This window comes from Chrysemys picta, chromosome 2 (genome assembly GCF_011386835.1).
Source record: "Chrysemys picta bellii isolate R12L10 chromosome 2, ASM1138683v2, whole genome shotgun sequence".
NCBI lineage: Eukaryota > Metazoa > Chordata > Testudines > Emydidae > Chrysemys > Chrysemys picta.
Window position 1 is genome coordinate 218,687,427 of NC_088792.1, and position 25,058 is coordinate 218,712,484.

At 45.7% G+C, this 25,058-nt stretch overlaps 1 protein-coding gene across 4 annotated transcripts in view; it reads right to left on the reverse strand.

Annotated features, from left to right (window-relative positions):
• The window catches only part of LOC101953832 (spermatogenesis-associated protein 21-like), a 35,166-nt gene that overhangs the window by 5,153 nt on the left and 4,955 nt on the right, over positions 1 to 25,058 (reverse strand). For 2 of the 4 annotated variants that reach the window (XR_010598848.1, XM_065585510.1), the window contains exons 3-8: positions 22,252 to 22,351; positions 16,472 to 16,998; positions 14,401 to 14,486; positions 13,733 to 13,873; positions 12,951 to 13,022; positions 5,036 to 5,156 (exon numbers count right to left, since the gene is read on the reverse strand). Coding sequence is in view for 3 of the 4 variants with exons in the window: in XM_065585510.1 (XP_065441582.1) it covers positions 5,036 to 5,156; positions 12,951 to 13,022; positions 13,733 to 13,873; positions 14,401 to 14,486; positions 16,472 to 16,998; positions 22,252 to 22,351 (1,047 nt within the window). In the remaining variant the exon portion in view is untranslated. The remainder of the gene's footprint in view (positions 1 to 5,035; positions 5,157 to 12,950; positions 13,023 to 13,732; positions 13,874 to 14,400; positions 14,487 to 16,471; positions 16,999 to 22,251; positions 22,352 to 25,058) is intronic. The other 2 variants (XM_065585508.1, XM_065585509.1) reach the window with 2 other exon arrangements.

Here is a 25,058-nt window from a genome sequence, read left to right on the forward strand (position 1 = left end):
ACAACGGAAAGGTCTCCACTAGAACGATATATGCTGTGTTGCCTCTACACAGAATCTTTCTAGCTGTATTTGTACTGATAGTGCCAAGATGCTGGTGTTAGGATTAGGATTCCATCCTGCTAAGCAGTGTACAAGCTCAAGGCAAAATTCACAGTTTCACTTGTACAATTAGTCAGTCAGTCAGCCTGTTTATGTCGGTCATTCACACAATAACAAGGAAGAGAAACTTTTGTAAAATATATGAAAATATGATTGTAAAACAATCACTTTCAGAGCAACTTAGAAAAAAATGTAAATTACTTTTAATTCATTTTCTGAAATAGTCTAGATTCCTCATTGTTTGAGTTTTGTCATTAAAGTGAAATAAACATGGGTCCCTCAAGTTACGCCTCCAAATACCTTTTTAGGCACTGAAGTCAATGAGACCCAAATGCTCTGAAAATACATCCCCTTATTTAGGGGCTTAAATATAGACGTGGACAGCAAAATTAGGCACCCATACTTGAAAATGTTGTGCTCAGTGAGACTTGCCAAAAAGCTCCCCAAAACACCACCAAAAGAAATCTCTCACCACCAAGAAGAGAATCGAGACATTCTAACTCCCAGGCTTACTGGTCTTTAACTACAGTCTTTTCATACTGCTGGGGGAATTCTCCACCAAAAAATTAAAAATTCTGCAAAATTTTGCATATTTTGTCAAAACAATGCAATATAATCACACCAGTTTCACTTATTTTGGTAATTTATTTAATCTATCATACAGGAAACAAAAATCACAACTGTTCATCATTTCCTAAACACATGAAAGTTTAGTTACAAATACTTGATAACCAATACCCTGCATTCCAGTTATAATCCTGGATTTCCATTTAAATTAAATTACAGAACAACAAATACTAAAATAAAAGTAAAGTAGAATGTAAGTCATATAGTTTTGCTAATCATTGTCCTGCATTTTTTTAATGGGAAAATAAAATAGATCCTGAGCTGTAATCTAACCCCATTGTGACACTCTGGCACAGAATAAAGCGAGAAAGCACATAGATCTTCCTAGCTGGAATTTCCTTACTGTCATTTAAACCACTCTGGCAATGTAAAGGAGCCTTAGAGCTTTTTTGCATTTTAGGCTTCTGGGGCAATTGACTAAGAATGGGAACAATTAACTGACAATGGGAACATTAGCAGCCTGCCTACTCAGTTGTTACATTTCTGTTCTGCCTCAGGGAACACAGCCTGCCTCACAAAGCCCTACCCCTCCAAGTGGTGATACTATATAAGGGTCAGCAACTATTTCTAGATGCAGTAATCAGTCATTTCACACCTGGACCAAAGAAAAATACATGTAAAAGGTATTGGCAGTTTTCACTGCCATTAGAAAATGGCTGCCACTGACACTATTTAACTCATTTGGGGAAAATCTATTATACTCCACACCAGTGTGGGCTTTCCAAAGTGCTGGGGATTGCTCAACCTCCAGCTCTGCCCCAGGCCCCACCCCCACTGCACCCCTTCCCCCAAAGCCCCAGCCTGCCCTGCCTCTTCCCACCCGTTTCACCCCCCTTTCACTTCCCACCCAGTTCCACCCCCTCTCCAGAGCTTGCTGGGAACTCACTCCTCCCCCCTCCCTTCCAGCCTCCTACACACTGTGAAACAGGTGTCCAGGTGGGTGAGAGGCACTGGGAGGGAGGGGAAGGCGCTGATCCGTGGGGCCCACCCGCGGGCAGGAGGCACTGGGGGGTGGAGGGAAGCTGATAGAGGGGCTGCTGGTGGGTGCTCAGCACCCACCATTTTTTCCCCGTGGGTGCTCCAGTCCCTGAGTCTGAGCCTATGGTACTCCAACTGCAAAGCAGTGTAATAGGAGTGCTACCAGCCCCACCTATTATTAAGGTTGCCAAACACTTCCCACTGTAAGACCCTGTTTTCAGTTGCTTATAACTTTACCAAACTTCAACTGATCAGGCTGACAATTTCCATGTTAAGTGTCTCACTCAGGCTGACTCTGGGGAAATTTTCAGCCAAAACAATTCATCTGTTTCAGAGAACAAGGTTACGGAAAAATACATTATTTCTGAACATTACAAAAAAATCTGGTGACCTGTTCTTTGGAAAGCTCTACTGCTTCCATACTTTGGAGCAGGGACATGAAGTTTGGCAGGGGGTGGCTTTTGTTTCAGGCATGTGCTATTCACCATCCCCATGAAATTCAGTCCAACTTTCATGAAGTTATAACCCTTTGGGGGAAAAAAAAAAATCACAGTTCCCCCATGCTAGCTGTTAAGCTCTAGCAAGACTTGCTAGAGCTTAACAGCTAAAATGACCAGATTCCATCCTCACTGAGCAAGCATCCTTGAGCCTCTGACAGTTCTCAGGGCTGACCAGACTGCAAATGTACCATCCCCTCTCACCTTCAACATGTGCCGGGACTGCACATGTGCCATCCCCATAGAGTAACAGATCATGCTCCCCAGCCCTTGGTTATAGAGATGAAGCCAGACTTCCCTGTATTGGTTCCTCCAGGCTGGGATGGGGCCAGACATAGGAACTGAATGCAAGGAGCTTTTCTGGCACCCTGGCAGCAGGGAAAAAAGTAGCCACCTGATTGTAATGCAGAGGGAACAATAGCTGAACCAACCGAGGGCATTGCAGGAGAGCATAAGGGGAGTAGATTAGGACAAGGAGTCTGAGGGCAGAGCATGGGATTAGAGGCTGGCAGGGATTGGGACTGGCTGGGCAAGGAGACTAGATCTGGGAGCCAGGGAGTGGGGTTGGGGTGAAGGTAGGCTAAGAATGGCTGGACAAGGAGACAGAGTGGGGGGGAGCCTGGGACTTGAATGGGGAGCCAATGGCAGGGTAGAGACAGGAATGGGACAGAGAAGGTTGGAGGAAGCGGGGCAGAAGAGGTCAAGCTTGAAGGTAGAAGAGTCTATGATCAACAAAGCACACTTGTCTCCAGAGGCTGGAACAGAACCCAAGATCCTTGAGTTTCACCATTCCTCTACTATCAGCAAATACCTGTGAAATCCACTGCCTAGGTGTCCCATTCCCATCTATCCGCCACGCAGAGGATAACAACCTACTACTATCATCAGCTACTCTGTTAATTCACATGGCAGGGGTCTGTGCAGTGTATCTAAAAGTTCCAACCCGGCTGGTGACCCATGTGGGTGTCATTATGATGCCACATGATGGGATTTCTGATTTTTCAGTTTGCTTTTTTAAAAAACCTGGATGATTACATGCAAAAAGCCACTTTAAAAATTATCACATCTTACTTTAAAAGATTATCAAAGTCGAGAACTCAAAAAGGTAGTAAATGCCAAAATTAAGGTTGCCTGTGCAACCCCTTGTGCATATGCATAATGATATAGTCTTTATTTACACAATCACATACCAATTTTTCCAACCTTTTGGAGGATGAATAAATTCCCACAATCTTATAATCCCCACCTCATTTATTTCAGAAGTTGGAAGGTGTGCAGAGAATGGGGTAGGGGACTGCAGGAAGAGAGAGTACATTTACGTGGTTATGGTAGTTGAACGCCACCCTGGAGAATTGAGTCCCACAGCAACCAGTTAATGGCCCTATGCTACTTAATATTTTTATCAATGATCTGAAAGAAAACAAAATGACACAAAGATTGGGGGAGTGGTAAATAATAAAGAGGACAGATCACTTGGTAAGTTGGACACAAACAAACAATATGCACTTTAATACAGCCAAATGTAAAGTATCAGAGGGGTAGCCGTGTTAGTCTGAATCTGTAAAAAGCAACAGAGGGTCCTGTGGCACCTTTAAGACTAACAGAAGTATTGGGAGCATAAGCTTTCGTGGGTAAGAACCTCACTTCTTGCATATGAAGAAGTGAGGTTCTTACCCACGAAAGCTTATGCTCCCAATACTTCTGTTAGTCTTAAAGGTGCCACAGGACCCTCTGTTCCAAATGTAAAGTTATACATGTAGGAACAAAGAATATAGACCACACTTACAGGATGGGAGACTATGAAAAAGACTTAAGGGTTATGATGGTGTGACAGACCCAGACCAGTGGAGTACAGGAGTCTGGTAGAGGGCAAATATACTGGTCGCTGGATGAGTAGTTTTCTGTTCCCTGAGTGACCAAAGCAGGGGCTGCACTAGAGTAATCAGGAACCTGCTAGAACCAGTTAAGGCAGGCAGGCTAATTAGGACACCTGGAGCCAATTAAGAAGAAGCTTCTACAATCAAGTAAGGCAGGCTAATCAGGGCACCTGGGTTTTAAAAGGAGCTCACTTCCGTTTGTGGTGGCGAGTGTGTGAGGAGCTGGGAGCAAGAAGCTGAGAGTGTGCTGCTGGAGGACTGAGGAGCACAAGCGTTATCAGACACCAGGAGGAAGGTCCTGTGGTGAGAATAAGGAAGATATTTGGAGGAGGCCATGGGGAAGTAGCCCAGGGAGTTGTAGCTGTCATGCAGCTGTTACAGGAGGCACTATAGACAGCTGCAGTCCACAGGGCCCTGGGCTGGAACCTGGAGTAGAGGGCGGGCCCGGGTTCCCCCCAAACCTCCCAATTGAACTGGACTGTGGGTTCTTCCAGAGGCGAAGGTCTCTGGGCTGTTTCCCAACCCACATGGTGAATCTCAGAGGCAAGAAAATCCACCAATAAGCGCAGGACCCACCAAGATAGAGGAGGAACTTTGTCACAATGGATAATCAGCTGAACACGAGCTCCCAATGCAACACTGTAGCCAAAAGCCTAAAGCAATCCTTGCAGAATCACTAGAGAAACACAAAATGGATCTAGGATGAACTCTAATCTAAACAGCTACTTTAACAGTATAACCTCAGTACTGCACTTCAATGTGAGCACATCTCTTGGTTTGAAACCCAAGACCTGGAGCAGAAGTGAGCTTGTACTATGTTACCAATTGAGTAATCCTGACACTGGTACAAGAAAATAGATGACAGTGCATAGCACAGGATAATCAGAATGTTTTAAGTTAATACTAACTCTATATTTGTGTACCATTTATTAAGAAAGGGTTGGCACTGCCACTCACCGTACAACTTCCCTCTCTGATTTCATCGGCAGAGCTGACATCTCCACCAGCTTTGTAAGCACTTCAAAGAAGAGAGTCTCTACACTATAAGGGTCATGTATTATGCTCTCTTTGGGCCGAACTGAGGAGAAAATACAGAAGATCAGTTTAAAAGGCATTCCACAGACTATCTCCACTGTAAACATTTCACCCAAAGAGGTATATTAAAACAAAATTTAATATTCCCCAGAAGTTTAATGAGCATAAACCAAAGAATGTTACACTGCCTGGGTGCCAATTGCCAAAGAAACTCACAAGATGCAAATTCTAGAAGTTTTCCTGAAAGGAAAAAGAAAAATTACTTTGGCAGTCTGGTTGAATTGCTGGCTTGGAAGTCTTAGACTTGTCTAATGAACTAAAAAACTGTATGTTTACAGAGTAGCAGCCGTGTTAGTCTGTATCCGCAAAAAGAAGAACAGGAGGACTTGTGGCACCTTAGAGACTAACAAATTTATTAGAGCATAAGCTTTCGTGGACTACAGCCCACTTCTTCGGATGCATATAGAATGGAACATATATTGAGGAGATATATATACACACATACAGAGAGCATAAACAGGTGGGAGTTGTCTTACCACCTCTGAGAGGCCAATTAATTAAGAGAAAAAAAACTTTTGAAGTGATAATCAAGCTAGCCCAGTACAGACAGACAGTTAGATAACAAGTGTGAGAATACTTACAAGGGGAGATAGAGCCATTTGAATCTATCTCCCCTTGTAAGTATTCTCACACTTGTTATCTAACTGTCTGTCTGTACTGGGCTAGCTTGATTATCACTTCAAAAGTTTTTTTTCTCTTAATTAATTGGCCTCTCAGAGGTGGTAAGACAACTCCCACCTGTTTATGCTCTCTGTATGTGTGTGTATATATATCTCCTCAATATATGTTCCATTCTATATGCATCCGAAGAAGTGGGCTGTAGTCCACGAAAGCTTATGCTCTAATAAATTTGTTAGTCTCTAAGGTGCCACAAGTCCTCCTGTTCTTCTTTTTGTATGTTTACAGTATTTAAGTTTTTCCTTCCAAGGTGTGAAGGGTCACGTCCGGATGTGACATTGCACCCCATATTCTTCACAGTGATATTATGATATGATTATGACATAATTATGATGTATTTTATGCAAGGTAAGTCATGTGAGGTGTCACTGGAAAAGTTATAATGTGATGAATATGATTATCCTATTTGTATGCATGTATCATTTGTGTATCCGAAGCTATGAATATTGACTATGTACCTGTATTTCAAATGTAGTTACAGAACTCCTCACTTAAAGTCATCCCAATTAACGTTGTTTCGTTATGTTGCTGATCAGTTAGGGAACATGCTCATTTAAAGTTGCGCAGTGCTCCCTTATAACGTTGTTTGGCAGCTGCCTGCTTTGTCCACTGCTTGCAGGAACAGCAGCCCGTTGCAGCTAGCTGGTGGGGGGCTTGGAACCAGGGTAGACCAGCAGCCCCCCATCAGCTCCCTGCTCCCCTAAGTTCCCTGAGCAGCAGCCGCCCAGCAGGCTACCAACTGCCGGCAGTTCAGCTGTCCCTCCCACCACTGCGATGTGCTGCTCAGCCTGCTCCTGCCCTCTGCCTTAGAGCTGCTCCTGCCCAGGAGCCTCCTGCTTGCTGTGCAGGGGAGGGGGAAAGAAGGGGATTAATGTCAGGGTGTCCCCCTCCCCCCTACTCCTGCCCCCCACTTATCCCTTCTCCATATAGAGCAGGGTGGGGACATGACAGAGCTCAGGACAGAGAGAGCTTGCTGGTCGCATCTGCTGTCTCAACTTCCTGATCTTTTTAAAGGCAATGTACTTAGAGTGGTGTCAGCGTACTTAGAGGCAATGCACATCTCTCTCTCTCACATACACACAGGGTGTGTGCCTCTATCTACCATGCTGTCTCCCCTCCCTCCATTCCTGCTGCCTTGTAGAGTGTTAAGCTGCATTAATGTGTTAACCCCTGAGGGTTCAGCCGAATGCTAGTTCATCATTTAGCAGTAAGACATTCCCTGGGAAATATCCCACCCTCTTCTACCCTCTGACTTCACCGTCTCAACCAAGCTTCACAATCATCATTGCTGTGTACAGTATTAAATTGTTTTTTTTAAACTTATACTGTGTGTGCCTATAATATAGTTTTTTTGTTGGTGGGGGGAAAAAAATTCCCTGGAACCTAATCCCCCATTTACATTAATTCTTATGGGGAAATTGGATTCGCTGAACATCGTTTCGCTTAAAGTCGCATTTTTCAGGAACATAACTACAACGTTAAGTGAGGAGTTACTGTACACCTGTAACCAGGGCCATCCCTAGGGGGTGTGTGGGGCCAGGAACAACCCCGTGCACCCATCTGGCCCAGGCCCCACCCCCATTCCTCCTCTTCCTCTAAGCCCCCTTCCCGAGCGACGCCAAAAGCCGGCGGAGCGGGCCAGCACTGGGCTCCCACTGCTGCTGGTGTCAGGCCCCCCGCTAACTCCCCAGGACCCCACATCCCGAAGCGCAGGTCCTGGGGCGGTTGCCCTGGTCCGTCCTATGGACAAGACAGCTCTACCTGTAACATCCACTAGACAAGATGCTTACAGTCTAGATCGTGGGTGGGGAAGGGCCTATTCAGGGCAATGGGCCATTAAGAAAAAACAAGAGGCCTTAGGAAAAGCGATCTCCCACCTGGAAAGCCTTCCTGAGAACGTTACAGACAGCCTTCACGTAATGGCTGCTATGATGCTACAAGGACATGATGATGAAAACATGATGCTGGACTCCATCTTGGGATGTCAGTATTTTTCCACAGACTGGTCTGGGAACCAAGCTTGGACACAAAGGGTTCCCGCCCTATGAAAAAGCTATATAAGGGAGGGAGTGACATCATCTGGTGTTCTTCACTCCCCACCTAAGAAGACTCCTGGAAACACCTGAGGAACAAAGACTGAACTGGGGGAAGTGCTGGACCTAGGCTAAAGGGATTTCTAGCCTGTGAATGAAACACCTCGGGTTTCCAAGCTGTAAAATAAGTGCAACTTGCCCCTTAAGAATCGGCAGCCTGCCTGTATCATCTTTTAGGGTGGAAAAACTGCTATTCATATCCAATTTATTTAGTATATTAAGCTTAGTTTGAGTTTTTTGTTTATTTGCTAGGTAAACTGCTTTGATCTCTTTGCTATCACTTATAATCACTTAAGTGCAAAAGATAGATTTTAATAAACTTGTTTTTGCTTTATGTAAACCAGTGAGTTGGAGTGAAGTGTGTGGGAATCATAACTCAGGGGGCAAAGAGTGTTGCATATTCCTCTACATATTGAGGAAGGGAGCGAATTTGATGAGTTTATGCCATACAGTTCCCTGTGCAGCGCAAGATGGTAGAATTTTGGGTTAATACTCTGGAGGGGGTGCACACCTGGGAAGCTGGGACTTGCCTTAGCTGTAGCCTTCCTATGAGAGGTCTGGTCAGAGAGCCTGCATGTAACTGCAACTGGGTGTGTCCCCACCTGTATGTATGCTGGGGAAAGTGCAGCCTGGAGGGCTCTGCAACTTGTCACAGCAGTACAGTGTGAGGGGGAGCCCAGGCTGGTGGGTCGAAGGCTCAGTGGTACCCCAGTTCTAGGTGGCACCCCAGGGGGAATTAGTCACACCGGGCTCTAACCTTACAACAGGATAGTAGCCTCACTTCAGATCACATTGTCGGGGTTGAGAGAAACCCATTTTTTGTTATGGAAAAGGTTGTTTACAATTCTAAATAATTATGTGCAGCATACCAGTATACACATAAGTTCCATTATAGTAATTTCTTTTTTTGCTGTTATTTCTTGAAGCCTGGTTCAATTTCCCTTTCTTATTTTTGTAAATTTGTATGTAGTCCTTTACTAGTATTAGACTCCGTAAATAAATATTGTATTTTAATCTGTTTTCTTCTGCCTTGTGAAGGCTTATTTTAAATATCAGTAAAGATACATAGAGAGAGGGAAACAGTACCGCATGACTACCTTTAAAGCATGCTACTCAATATTCAAAGAGGGATCAAAGGAGAATACCATTCTTGGTTAAATTAAACACTTAAAAGATGGATTAATTTGGTAGCAGCAAAATCCTAGGCAATATGAAAGGGGAAAGGAATGTATAAGTCTTTTCCCTTAACTAGTTATTTCCATTCTTTTAAGGTTTTGGGTGGATTAAGCGTATCCTGCCATAACCTTAATGGACACTAAATGTAGTTTTCATTTGATAACCTCCTAGGTTTTTTATATAGTTTTAGTGTTCCTTAAAGCATAGCTTCCCCGTGTCAGGGAGAAGAGCTGTCCCTGCCTTGGAATGAGACAGAAACTACACTGGTGAAGCTGCTCCTAACTATGTTGACTCTTCTGAAGAGTGTTGGAGGCTGTGATATGCCTCAAAATCTTTGTCCAGGCTGCATTTTATCCTCGTTTAAAAAGTTACAGAAAGTACACCAAGAGCAACTCTCCACATTTTAGCAAGTGGTGACAAACTGTCATCTGGAGGGAACTTCCATGAAGTAGTGTGTATCACCACTCACTTCCCCAAACACTCAGTCGATTCTCATGGACTTCTGGAAATTGGATACAGTCAAGAGCAACTGCAGCAGCAGCGTGTGTGCCTGCATCACATTAGCAGGTCTGTGTGTCGTGCTTCCCCCCTTCTCTCCCACCAGTATAAAGAATGCATCTCAACCTACAAATGTGTCAAATGTGGGACATCTACAAGTGCAATAGACACCATCTGGGTTAATACTGGGGGACCGAAACAATGACCTCCCAGCTAAAAGACTGAGGCCTTGGCTACACTTGGGACTTCACAGCGCTGCCGCGGCAGCGCTGTGAAGTGCGAGTGTAGTTGCACTGCCAGCGCTGTGAGTGAGCATGCAGCGCTGCAGGCTCTGATTACACTGGCGCTTTACAGCACTGTACGCGGGGAGCGGGGGGGGGGGCGTTTTCATACCCCTGAGCGCAGCAAGTTGCAGCGCTGTACAGCGCCAGTGTAGCCAAGGCCTGAGTCTTTATAGCTTGTGTTAAAGAGTCAGGCTCTCAAGCTGAGAGCTGTCACACACACACATCCTCTGCAGACTGGGCACAAAAGGGGACACTTATCATACACTAACAGGTGAATTACACAAACAAGTGGGTGACAAATGACTGAAATGTGAAACTATTTTGGCAATTCACACCAGAATTTTCCAGATCAGTTTTTTAAGTACAAACCCTGTTCTAAAAAGAGGTCTTTTCACTGTGGGAATCACATGCAACTGTAACATCTCCCCAAACAGGTGAGTAACAGGGTATGAATCCCTTGACATCCTGACATTAGCTGTTCCTAAGTTTTCTCCTTGACATGCTAGTAGTCTCTCACTATTAGGGTGACTAGACAGTCATGTCAAATGTGAAATCGGGGGCTGGGGGGGGGTAATAGGAGCCTATATAAGAAAAAGACCCAAAAATCGGGACTGTCCCTATAAAATCAGGACATCTGGTCACCCTACTCACTATGTCTCACTCGTCCTTTCAGATTCTTGGGTTGGAGCTACTAGGAACCACCTGGTCTGGCTACCAAGAACTTGACACCAAGATGAGCCAGCAGAATAGTTCTTTATCTCTGTGCAGGATCCTAGAACTCAACATTCTGTTAAACTTAACCTTACAACAATTAAAGTTTTCAAGCTATGAACTGTATTCTCTGAATCCTAACCTATATCACTGGATTGTCAAGATGCCAGTTTCCTAATTGACTACTGACTAAACTTTTATGTTATCTTAAAGACATTTTTCCAAAGTTATTTTAGATGACTGACTTATTAGTGACAGGTTTCAGAGTAGCCGCCATGTTAGTCTGTATCCACAAAAAAACACAGGAGTACTTGTGGCACCTTAGAGACTAACAAATTTATTTGAGCACAAGCTTTCATTGGCTACAGCCCACTCATCAGATGCATAGAATGGAACATATAGTAAGAAGATATATATATATATATACACACACACACACACACACACACATACAGAGAATGTGAAAAGGTGGAAGTAGCCATACCAACTCTAAGAGGCTAATTAATTAAGATGAGCTATTATCAGCAGGAGAAAAAAAAACTTTTGTAGTGATAATCAAGATGGCCCATTCCAGACAGTTGACAAGAAGGTGTGAGGATACTTAACATGGGGAAATAGATTCAATTTGTGTAATGACCCAGCCACTCCCAGTCTCTATTCAAGCCCAAGTTGACGGTACATTAACTGCTAAATGCCACAAGGAGCCACAACAGTAGTTCCCTTAACCCACCCAACAATATTGTTAATCTTTCCAGCTATACTCTTAGCCCGGCAGAAGAGTCTGTCCTATCTCGGGGCCTCTCCTTTTGTCCCTCCAGGCCCACGAATGTGATACAGTTCTGCGGTGATCTAGAATCCTACTTTCGATGTCTCCGACTCAAAGAATATTTCCAACACACCTCTGAACAACATACTAACCCACAGAATCCTTCCTACCAGCACTGAAAAAAGAAGGATTCTGCGTGGACTCCTCCTGAAGGTTGAAACAACAGACTGGACTTCTACATAGATTGCTTCCATCAACGTGCACGGGTTGAAATTGTGGAAAAGCAGCATCGCTTGCCCCATAACCTCAGCCGTGCTGAACACAATGCCATCAACAGCCTCAGGAACAACTCTGACATCATAATCAAAAAGGCTGACAAAGGAGGTGCTGTCGTCATCATGAATAAGTTGGAATATGAAAAAGAGGCTGCTAGGCAGCTCTCTAACTCCACATTCTACAGGCCATTATCCTCTGATCCCACTGAGGATTACCAAAAGAAACTACACCATCTGCTCAAGAAACTCCCTGAAAAGGCATAGGAACAGATCTGTACAGACACATGCCTAGAACCCCAACCAGGGGTATTCTATTTGCTACCCAAGATCCATAAACCTGGAAATCCTGGACGCCCCATCATCTCAGGTATTGGCACCCTAACAGCAGGATTGACTGACTATGTGGACTTTCTACCAGCACTCCCAGCTTTCTTCGAGACGCCACTGACTTCCTGAGGAAACTACAATCCATCGATAATCTTCCAGAAAACACCATCCTGGCGACTATGGATGTAGAAGCCCTCTACACCAACATTCCACACAAAGATGGACTACAAGCTATCAGGAACAGTATTCCCGATAATGTCATGGCAAACTTGATGGCTGAACTTTGTGACTTTGTCCTCACCCACAACTATTTCACATTTGGGGACAATATATACCTTCAAGTCAGCGGCACTGCTATGGGTACCCATATGGCCCCCCAGTATGCTGACATCTTTATGGCCGACAGACCAGTCCTCGCTGAACTAGAATTAATTTTTAAACCATTAACTTGGGCTTGACTAGAGACTGGGAGTGGCTGGGTCAATACACAAATTGAATCTATTTCCCCATGTTAAGTATCCTCACACCTTCTTGTCAATTGTCTGGAATGGGCCATCTTGATTATCACTACAAACGTTTTTTTTTTCTCCTGCTGATAATAGCTCATTTTAACTAATTAGCCTCTTAGAGTTGGTTTGGCAACTTCCAGCTTTTCATGTTCTCTGTATGTATATATATCTTCTTACTATATGTTCCATTTCATGCATCTGATGAAGTGGGCTGTAGCCCATGAAAGCTTATGCTCAAATAAATTTGTTAGTCTCTAAGGTGCCACAAGTACTCCTGTTCTTTTTGACTTATTAGTATTTATAATATTCTTTATGTTACTCTCAAGATTTCCTTTTATATCAATATCAGTTTCTCTAATCCACAATCTCAATTCTTCTACCATTATCAATGAGAGTTTTGCCAGTAGAAAAAAGGAAGAAGGATCAGATATTTTTCTTTCTTTCACTGTACAGTTCTTACCCATAGATTGAGCAAAGCGCTGGTCATCTGTCAGAACGGTTACAAAGTCTGTGAAATTCACCTGCCCATCACCTGCCAGATAAAGGAAAAGTCAGCCATGGAGAAAATAAAAGACACGATAGACTATATAAAGTAATAAAACTATCAATTAGAAAATATTATCATCTATATTAATATGGATTTATTTTCGTTTTCTTTCATGGTTACACTGGATTTTAGCATCTCTAATTTGAAAAAAATCAAATTATTTAACCAGGTGCCTAGTTATAGAGACACAACTAATCTGATATTCCATAAAACAGAGAAAATAAAATCAGCAGACACTCCAGAAAAAATAGAAAGAGCATGGGGACAAGAAAAATGAAAGCCAAATAGATATAAAATGGGTTCAGTTTGGGATTCAGTTTTAGTATCTCATATGCAAACATGGGGCCTGATTCTCAGAAGTGCTCAGCACCTCTCCAGACTAGGCCTATTATTATTATTAATTATTTGAATGACTGTAGTGCCTAGAAGTCCTAGTTATGGACCAGGACCCCATTGTGCCTTGTACAATCACAGAACAAAAAGACAGTCCCACCCCCTGCCCCACAAGGGACTTACAATCTACAATTTGTATTCTCACATGCACAAACCAATGCCATTCCCAAGTATCTCACACTGATGCATGCAAACATGTATGCACATGCATACACACACATGCTCTGCCATATTGTCCACAATACTACCCAGGCGCACACATGCTCCACCAATAAATACGTATTGCTATTCTGAAAACATACCATCAATATCAGCTCGATTCAGTGCCTCACGGATTTCTTGATGCGTTACGTTAATGCCCACACTGTGCAAAATCAGCTTCAGGCCACGCATCTTAATGTTACCCTCTGTGCTGTTGAAAACCTTGAAGACATCATTGAATGCTGCAAACATATGTAAAGCACTGCAAGTTAGTCAGATTTTTCATGTGTGTCTACTGCAATGAAATAACAAGTTTATGTACTGTACTTCCTGAAACAAATGGCTACTCTTAACATCGTCTCTATCTACTCTCTTCAGCCTGGCTAGCACCAGCCACCTTTTTGTCCCTTTCCAAAAATCTATTTAGGTTGCAAGGGCCTTCTTCCCTATAGTCCGTGTCATGTGGGCCTGCCCTCCTGCATCTATCTGCGTAATTGATTCTCCTTCTCACTTTAAACTAAAACTTCTTTCCTTTCTTGACTATATCTCAATTCCTTTCTTACTCTATTATTTTTTATTTTAAAAGCCTTTTATTTAAAAGCCTTTTATTTTGATTTGTAAAGCAATGTGTGATACACTTGCTCATTTTCATTCCATTACTACTAGTAACACCCCCTTTAAATCACCAATGCAAAACAATTTTTAAAACCACTAATTTACATGACTGAAGACTGAGTTGAAGAGGTGAGTCAAGGAGGTTCTACGTTACCTGCTATTTGCTTTTGAGTTAAGGGTTCCTCATGCTCTCCTGGAATATCCAGAAGACTGAAGAGACCAGACAGATTTCTGCTCCTGCTGCAAGGACACATATTTAACAACATGATTTCTCCTCATTGTCTTCCCGTTCATGGACAGTCTTAGCCCTACCCAACTTATTAGATCTAATAAGATCACAGTCCAAGGGAACAATATTAATTCAGTACGTTAATTAGAATATATCTAATTTGGTATCATTATTTTTAATTCTCTCTCTTTGGCACAGAGCTTTCAGGACTTCCATAGTGGCTCTACAGCCATGAAAGAGACATGGAGTCTTGATGGGGGACCCACATATCCTAGCATTAGTCACAATGTATTAGTGTGGCTGCCCACCTATATGTAAACAGAGTCTGAATGAGCTCTCCCCTGACATCTAGTGATGAGCTATGGAAAAAGATATCAGAAGCTGATCTCATTTGCATGGACACACTCACCTTGCCTAGGGTGGGATTGCTTGCCCAAATGATCACTTGTGGCTGGTGCTGGATCCCCAGTTTCCTTGTTATTGGGGCAGAAGTAATAAAGGGTTGTTATCCTTGTTGTGTGAACTGAGGACAGCAGAACTGTACCTGGCATACCCAATGGAGAGATTCACCCTCAACTGAACAGCCCTCCCTAGGCAGAGGACATGGATTCCAAAGCCTAATGAGTTGAGAGAGAGTGGGGGCAAATACTTGTACTTGGTGGTATGGGCCCAGTTTAAGGGTCCTAGACACAATCTGACCTTTCCTCTCTCCATAGCATAATAAAATAACTAATTTAGACTCAATGGAGAGTCTTGTTACATGCTGTAGAGCTTAAACCGCTGATACCTAGGTCTAAGTATTAGACCAGTGGTTCTCAAACTTTTGCACTTGTGACCTCTTTCACGTAGCAAGCCCCTGAGTATGACCCCCCCCCTTATAAATTAAAAATGCTTTTTTATATATTTAACACCATTAGAAATGCTGGAGGCTAAGTGGGGTTTGGGGTGGAGGCTGACAGCTCACGACCCCCCCATGTAATAACCTCTCAACCTCCTGAGGGGTCCCAACCCCCAATTTGAGAACCCCTGCATTAAACCTACTTTGGGACAGAGTGTTTATTGCAAGAGACTGCCCAGTGTGCATCAGCAGTGAGGCTCCCCTACTAACTGCTGAAATCACTGAGAGCTGTGTTAAGTGTGTGTGTGAAGGGCCCTGAAGACATCTTGGCAAGTGTCAGTCGGGCAGCTAGTGGAGAGGCTGGTGGAGAGGCGTGGCAATCAGCCGTTGGGGCGACGAGTGAGTGCCCGAGCAGTGCACCGTGTTAGGTGCCTCCTTACCTCCCGCCCCGGCCTTCAACACAGGGTGGGAGGTGAACTCTGCGGATGAACCTCTGAATTCTGGGGCTGCACTGGCCAAGGACAGCAACTGTGAGTGGGGTACAGAGCAGTGATGGGCACGTTAAAGGGACTTTTGGATTGCTGGACTTAAGACTCTGAGGGGAAAAGGACACTGCCCAACTTACTTGGGGGTGGGTCTTTTGTTCATAGTTTGTGTTTATGAACCCTAGTTGCGGTGTTTTCCCAAATTAATGCTGAGTTAATTTCCTCCTTTTATTAAAAGTTTTTGCTACACTCAGACTCTGTGCTTGCAAGAGGGGAAGTACTGCCTCTTAGAAGCGCTCAGGGAGTGGTGTGTAGTTGTTCCAGGTCACTGGGTGGGGGCTCGAGCCGGTTTTGTGTTGTATTGTTGAAAAGGAACCCCTAGATATTGAACCTGACCCTTGGCTCCACCTGGCAGAAGGGATGGATACCAATATCTATATCTAGAGAGAGAATTGGTCCTAAATAATTTAAAACAGAACAAATATATGGCTAACAAATGTTTTTCTACATAGCTGGATAAATGGTAAAAGTATGTCACAACTATACTACAACCAGAAACATCAAAACTGGCCAAAGATATATTAAACTCTAAATATCTGATTAAAAAAATACAGACAAAGCTCATGTGCCAAAACAAGAAACCTATATAGCAGGTCAGGCTTTTTCTACTCACTTCTTTGTTGGTACATTCAACCCAGTATCTGTTGAGAGTGAAGTTTTCTCTGCATCTCTTATGTCCAGATCTGAGATGAGAACCTCAGTTTCAGTATCCAATAGGGATGGAAGCTTCTGTTTCTCTAGTATTTCAATATTTGAGAATTGCACTAGTGCCTCAGTTTTTAAGAATGTCAGAGGCTCTTCCACTGATGTTTCAAGATGTGAAGATTGCTCTTGAACCTCAAAATGTAATAGAGACAAAAATTCTAGTTCCCCTCCTTCCACCAGCTCGCTCTTCTCTTCTTCCTCCTCCTCCTCCTCCCCCGACAGTATGTCAGGATTTGAGCTTTGTACATAGGCTTCAGTTTTTAATGAGGACAGAGGATCCTCCTCCACTGCTAGTATTTCAAGATTTGGGGTTTGCACGTGGTCCTTAGTATGTACTGGAAATTTAGGATCCTCCTCCTCCTGAAGAGACAGCAATGCAACAGACACTTGAATCTCCACTTCCTCCTTGACCTGTTTGTCTGCTTTTTCATAGTGCTGTAATAAAGAACAAAAACTCACCATAATTACGGCCATCTAGTCTCCAAAATTAAAAGTATACTCCTCAGCCAAGAAAACTGCTGTCTGAACACAACACCCAGTATATATCTTCATCATGAGCCAAGTAACATTCTCCTTAGGCAGACTGTTCACTCAGCTGCTGTTACTTTATGTGGGCAACACGAGAGTGGGGCCATTTGCCCACCCCTGCATTAGGGTGTGCCTGGGCACACCCCGTGTGCAGGCCTATGCTTCTGTCCCCTGCCCCCGCTGGGGGGAGCGGAGGGCAGAGAAGAGCAGGCCAGGCTGGGAAGAATTTTTAACCGGCAGGCAGCAGCGTGCCATCTTTGGCACGCGTGCCATAGGTTGCCGACCCCTCTTTTACACCAACCAAGATAGGGTCCCTGCCCTGAGAACAGCCATCACAAATACATCATCAGTATCTCTATGATAAATTAAGTACCTTAATTCAACTAAAGAGACAGTCACCTAAAAAAAAATAATCATATTTGTCTGAATTGTTTTTCAAGTTAACACCAAAGATGAATATACCTAAAAAAGGTTAGAAAAAAAAATATTTTCCTTATTTTTCAGTCTGTTCACTTTGTGAACTTGACAGCTGTGTGTGAGGCCAGCAGGTTTCCCTTGTTTGTTCCCTTTCAGAGGGGAAAGAGGCATTTCTAAGAATAGGAATGTGTGACTAAAATCATAGGAAGATTCACTGGCAGGTGTAATATAGGAAACAAGTTTTAACTCATTTTTCTGTATTGACTTGATTTCTGTTAATAATTAAATATTATAGCTAATAATAATAATAATCTAATGTAACACAGCAGTGTCTTCCAGTTTTAACAAACAATACCGAACCATAAAAGGCTTTGATAATACAGACCGGCTCATTCCAATTAGTAAACTGTTTCTCCTTCAAGGCATTTCACAACTCTGCCCCTTATCATTGACCCACACCCTTTTATTCTGCTAGAGAAGCCTATCTCACTGCTCCCTTAGTATATTTCCCACACCATCATCATGTTGTACTCTCCCTCCTCTCAATTCCTTCCTCCAGACATCTTACTTCTCCTCATAGCTCTTAACTGATTACTGATGTCAACAATATTGTCACCAACCCATTCCCTATTTTTGTTTTAAAAAGATACTTTAAGAAAAAACTTTTGCCTGGGTTGACCCAGTGTACTTTGTAATATCAGTCTATTATTCTATAAGCTGCGTCACAGGGTAAGCTTAGCGTTTAAGAGTGTTAAGGAACACCTTAACCTGTGCCAGGTTTAGCCCATCCTCCCACTGAGAAGGAAATTACATCAGGGTGCATGAGACAGGAGGTGTGACTAGAAACCAGGCCTGTTGGGAAATATAAGGGCTGCCTAAGTTCAGTCCAACCATAGGCACTCACGGAGAAAAGATGGTGGGTGCTCAGCACCCACCAGCAGCCCCCCTATCAGCACCTCCTCCTCCCCACAATGCCTCCTATCCACCTGCAGGTCCCGCCAATCAGCACTGCCCCCTCCTTCCCCGGCCTCCTGCCCGCCACAGTCAGCTGTTTCACGGCGTGCAGGAGGCTCTGGGCTGGAGGAGGGAGGAGCAAGGATGCGGCGCACTTGAGGGAGGGGTGGAACGGGGTGGGAAGAGGCGGAGTGGGGGTGGTTGGAGGCAGGTGGGGGTGAGGGGGAGGGGTGGAGTGGGGGCAGCGCTTGGGGCAGATTCGGGGGTCAAGCACCCCCTGGCACATTGTAAAGACAGTGCCTGTGAATCCAACAGCTGTTTGGGAAGAGGGCAGGTGACAACTCTCCAGAGCTCCTATGCAGAAGGCTTGTGCCCGAGACTTCAGGAAGCATTAGCCTGCTGAATGAAAATTCACAACTCGGAGGACTGCAAAGAAGAGGAACCCCTGATAAAGGACTGGGAAGACGTTTGAGCCAAGAGAGAAAACTACATGGTTGCTGAAACACATATGAACTAAAAGGATTGACTTAGCCAAGAAAAAAGGGGCTGGAAGGTTTTGTGATCATTTTATAGTATTAAATCACATCAAGAAGGGGAGCCATATTATGAAAACACCAATTGTGTTATCCTTGTATACAAATTTTAAGGAGTTCTTTAAAATGTCCCTTCACATTTCAAAAGCATCTGTTTTTCGTAGCATACTATATACATTTAAAACAAAAAAGAACAAATCGAGAGATCCGAATTAACACATGCTCAGCTGTCTCCATTGCATAATTTCCCCTTCTCAGCTCCTTAGAGAGGACCAGTATTGGGTTTACAATAGCGACAGGCCCACACTGGGAAGGGGCCCATTATGGACCCGTCTAGCCCACCCATATGACCGGGTCTGGCCCCTCACGCAGGGCAGTCCAGCGCCCAGGCCTTGCTCTGTGAGTGGCTCCTAGCCAGCAGGTCCTGCTTCACCTGTAGGAGGCTTGCCACCCAGCAGCCAAGCTCTGCTATGAAGGCTGTCAGTGCAGGGCTGGTGGGCATTTGCGCCCTGGGTGGGCTCTTGGAGGTCATGTCCCACGGGTCTGCCCTGCTCCCCAGTGCAGCTCCTAGCAGTCTCTACTTTCTGCCACCTATGGGGCCCTGCCCACTTCCCCAGGGCCGAGCTGCCTGGGCCCAGTGCAGAGGCTGGTCTGGTCTGGTCTCAGCCGTTGGGGAGAGGGATGCAGCGCAGGGGGCTCAGTCAGCCCCACCAGGCAATCAGGTTCTGAAGGAGCCTCGCCCAGACAGGCCCCGCTCCCACTCTGGCCTGGCTGATCACACTGCTCTGGAGGGTCCAGAGTGAGCCCTGCCCCAGGACTGGCCCCGCTGCTGGCTCAGCCCAACGGATACAGTCACCTCCTGGCTCCTGGGGGGCAAGGCACAGGGGAGTGGTTCTCTGGGGGGCATGTGGGTGGGTGCTGAGCAGTGAGGGAGATTTGTGTGTTTTGGGGCGCTGTGTGTTTGGGGTATCTGGGGTTCTGTGCGGGGGGTGCTGGGCAGTGGGACGTCTGTGGGGGTAGTTGTGGTGGTGGGGCTGTTGGAGGGGGGTGCTGGGAGGGACAAGATGCCACTGCAGAGCTGTGTGGACCAATGTTCGTCTGGCGGCTGCTGGGTTGTAAACAATGCCCTCGTGCTGGGCTGGGCAGAGCAGGGCCGCCCCCGACGCACCATGCTCCACTGACCATGTCTGGCCCCTCACTCTGGGGACCAACCTCCAACCAACCTCTCTCCACCGTTCCCCCGTGCCATGCCCATAGCCCGCATGGGGGCCCACAAATATGTTTGCATCGGGCCCACAAAAGGTTAATCCGGCCTTGCAGAGGACTAGTGGGCCACATGAGTGTGCACTTTGTCCTCACCCCTGTACCCAGCAGAGTTTACCTTGAGAAGGTAATACAAACTGGGGCTCTATTACCTTCCCTGGAAATTCCACTCGATATCAGGAATCCCTTCCAGGGAAATCCCTGGGACTGCTGTGGCCAAGGAGTCTTTGGAAATGCAGCTCCAGTGCGGTTCTGCATGTTTCTGGATGGGCCCTGTGGCCAAGTCTGCTGCATCAGGGTGGGGGAGAAACCCAACAGAAAGATTAAGGAGCAACTATGAACTATCATAGAGATTTTCTCCCCATGAGCTCCCTCCTGCACTTTTTACCACAGGAAAGAATGATCCAGTCCTCAGTCTATGGGAATTTTTCCTGAGTAAGGAACTAGTAAAACCTCAGGATCTGGCTCTGTGAAGTGATCTGAAAAGCATCTTTGGCTGAATTTTTTTCAAAGGCATTTAAGGAACTGGGCACCCAAATCCCACTGAAATTCAATGGAAGTTTGGCACTTAACTCCCTTAGACTTCTTTGAAAATCCCAGTCTTTTTCTACATTGGCTATCTACACAAGCACAGGACAGGACATAAAGTCCAAAAACGGCACTTCAGACTTTTTATGTTGTTACCATAGTCACATTCACTGGGTAGGTTAAAGGCACAAGGCTACTTACTCACAGTGCACTCAACCCGTGACTATGGCACATTAATACACACTATGGCATAGCTTAATTTAGATAGATTCATAGATTCTAGGACTGGAAGGGACCTCGAGAGGTCATCGAGTCCAGTCCCCTGCCCACATGGCAGGACCAAATACCGTCTAGACCATCCCTGATAGACATTTATCTAACCTACTCTTAAATATCTCCAGAGACGGAGATTCCACAACCTCCCTAGGCAATTTATTCCAGTGTTTAACCACCCTGACAGTTAGGAACTTTTTCCTAATGTCCAACCTAGACCTCCCTTGCTGCAGTTTAAACCCATTGCTTCTTGTTCTATCCTTAGAGGCTAAGGTGAACAAGTTTTCTCCCTCCTCATGACACCCTTTTAAATACCTGAAAACTGCTATCATGTCCCCTCTCAGTCTTCTCTTTTCCAAACTAAATAAACCCAATTCTTTCAGCCTTCCTTCATAGGTCATGTTCTCAAGACTTTTAATCATTCTTGTTGCTCTTCTCTGGACCCTTTCCAATTTCTCCACATCTTTTTTAAAATGTGGTGCCCAGAACTGGACACAATACTCCAGCTGAGGCCTAACCAGAGCAGCGTAGAGTGGAAGAATGACTTCTAGTGTCTTGCTCACAACACACCTGTTAATACATCCCAGAATCATGTTTGCTTTTTTTGCAACAGCATCACACTGTTGACTCATATTTAGCTTGTGGTCCACTATAACCCCTAGATCCCTTTCTGCCGTACTCCTTCCTAGACAGTCTCTTCCCATTCTGTATGTGTGAAACTGATTTTTTCTTCCTAAGTGGAGCACTTTGCATTTGTCTTTGTTAAACTTCATCCTGTTTACCTCAGACTATTTCTCCAATTTGTCCAGATCATTTTGAATTATGACCCTGTCCTCCAAAGCAGTTGCAATCCCTCCCAGTTTGGTATCATCCGCAAACTTAATAAGTGTACTTTCTATGCCAATATCTAAGTCGTTGATGAAGATATTGAACAGAGCCGGTCCCAAAACAGACCCCTGCGCTACCCGACTCGTTATGTCTTTCCAGCAGGATTGGGAACCATTAATAACAACTCTCTGAGTACGGTTATCCAGCCAGTTATGCACCCACCTTATAGTAGCCCCATCTAAATTGTATTTGCCTAGTTTATCGATAAGAATATCATGCGAGACCGTATCAAATGCGATAGATAGATAGATAGATAGATAGATAGATAGATAGATAGATAGATAGAGCTAAAGTTAGCACCCACTGCAGGAGGTCCTTCTGGCCATGTGATTTCCTGGTTTGAATCTTCACCTTCCTTCTCAGATTCACCAGCCCACTCTGGATGAACTTTGTTTGAACAACATCTACAACATGAGATATAAGAAAGAGATTGGCAGATGTTAAACTTTTACCAATGCACAGGTAGGGCTGGTGCCTTAATAGCAGTTGGAAAACACCACATTTAGGGTGCTGGGAGTTGAGATATCCAACAACAGCATCCTAATGAAGTGCTCTTTGGAGCTATGCATGTGGTTTGATGGGAAAATATCCCATCTTAAGTATTAACAAGAAAAGAGTAAAATGGAGTAATCTGGTTCCTTGGCACCTTCACTTGATTTTGCTGTGAGTAGCAATTAGGTCTCCAGTATAAAGATCCTCATCCACACAGTGAGATTTTGCAACCTCCAAAAGACAATCATTTCTGAATTTCCCTCTTTAATAGTCCAGTGTTAAACTATGCACTGCATAGTTTGGATAATATAAAAGGCAGTGTTTAAAAAAAAAAAGGTCAGACATTTGAATCATCTGCTAGCCCGGCCTAAAGTAATATAACAGGGGTAACCAAACTTACTGACCCTCCGAGCCGCATATGACAATCTTCAGAAGTTCAAGAGCCGGGGAGTGCCTGCCGGGGCTCGGGACTTCAGCCCTCCCGGGAAGCACCTGCCAGAACTTGGGGCTTTAGCCTTTTGGGGAGGGAGGTCTCGGGTTTCAGCCCTGCTCCTGCTGAAGCCCTGAGCCCTAGCAGGCATGCCCCCCAGGGTTGAAGCTCTGAGACCCTCCTCCCTGCTGGACGGGGGGAGGGGACATACGGGGTCACATTCCCCCCCAGAATTTTGCCAGGATTTGCTGGCCCAGCTTGGTCACATCTTGTCGCCAGGCCCCCTTCTTGCACAGCAGCTGCTGGAGTTGGCAAGCTGGGAGCTGCAGCTGGGGGGGAGAGAAAGCCGCAAACAGCGTGGAGCTTCAGGGAGAACTGCTGATGGTAAGAGGGGAGGTGTGCCCAGGGGAGGACATGACTCAAGCTGTTGGGGAACCTTTAAATTGTAACCCCCCACTCTCACCACGCACCAGTCATCTCTGGCAAAAAGCCCCTAGCCTCACCACCCCGCCTCAGTTCAGAAATCCCAAGCTTCCCCCACCTAGTCTGGTAGGCAGAGAATGAGGGGGCCAGTGGGGCTCCACGAGACGCACTTTATCTGTAAAAGAGCCACATGCAGCTCCCAAGCCACGGTTTGGCCACCCCAATAATATAACATTTAGTACTTATATAAAGCTTTTAATCTTCAAAACTCTTTACAAACTTACAAATTGCACATAGGCACCGACTTCCTGATTTTCCGGCAAGGGGAGCTCGACACCTGCTCTGTCCCAGGTCCCGCCACCACTACACTCCTTCCCCCAAAGCCACACCCTTGCCCCGCCTCTACCTGCCCCTGTTCCACCCCCTCTCCCGAGGGCACCCTATCGACAACTGGTGCCTCCATATAGTGGGTGGGCACGATTTAAATGGGAGATCATATGCCCCCCCTCGGCCAACACCCTCACCCTCACCCCCGGCCCAGGGCCACCACGCTCTCCCCGCCGCACATTACCTGGTGGGGGCTCTGTCCTCCCACTGTGCCTGCCCCTGCCCCCGCCCCCCAGCACGTTCCTCTGCTCTTCCTGGAGGGAGGGAGCCCAGGCAGGGAGCGGGAGGGAGCCACTTCTAATACTGCCCCCGCCTTGTCGCTGCTCTGCAGCCCAACAGCTACCTGAAAGAGCCTGGCTGTGGAGGCAGCTTCCACTCCCCGCCCGGGCTCGGCTGCCGGGGACCACGACTGAAAGAGCCGAAAACGTGCCAGGGGTGGGGGCTCCGGCTCACTTGCCCCTGGTCCCCAGAAGCCAAGCCCAGGTGGGGAGCGGAAGCTGCCTCCCCAGCCAGGCTCTCTCAGGCAGCCGCCAGCCCGCCACACTGCAGAGCAGCATCCCAGCAGCCTGAAGGGGCTGGTCCTACCCCTTCCACTCCCCGGCATCTGGGGAAGTCCCCTCTGACATCGCCCAGCCCTGCCTGACCTCTTCCCGTCCCCTCCCCACACCTCTTCCTGCCTTCCCACTCCTCCCCCTCCCCCAGCGCTTCCTGCACACCGCTGAATAGCTGATCGCAGCGGGCAGGAGGCGCTGGGGGTGAGGGAGAAAGAGCTGATCAGCAGAAGGTGCTGGGAGAGGGGGGAAGGGCCTGATGATGGGTGCTGAGCAGCCACTATTTTTTTTTTTTTGGAGCCTATGAAACGACATACAAACATTCACTACCAAACAGAAGAAAAAGTTGTACAGTATTCATTTTTCACAGTCTTGGTTTTAGGATTTTCAGGGTGCACTGAATTGATGGGGTTAGGCTTGTATAAATCCACAGTATACCTTTCCAAAGTTATCATCCTCACTTTCAAAATTCTCCATAGCTCTATACCAGCCTATATCTCCTCTTATATCCATTCCTACTCTTCTTTTCTCTCTACCTAAATATGCTTTGTTCCACCTGTCTGCTACACTGGAAATTCATTCCAGTTATAATGAGTAGAGCTCCATGTAGGTCACAGAGGTCGTGAAAGTCACGGATTTCGTGACTTTCCGCTCCTCTGTGACTTCTGCAGCAGCCAGTGTAGTGACTTCCAGGGCCAGCTGCTCAGGTGGCCCCAGGGACAGCCCACCGGCCAATGCTGGCGCAGCTCTGCAGCCAGCTGCACTGACTGCTGCTCGGGCGGCACCAAGAAGCTGGCCTGGGGACCATCTGAGAAGCAGCCAGTGCAG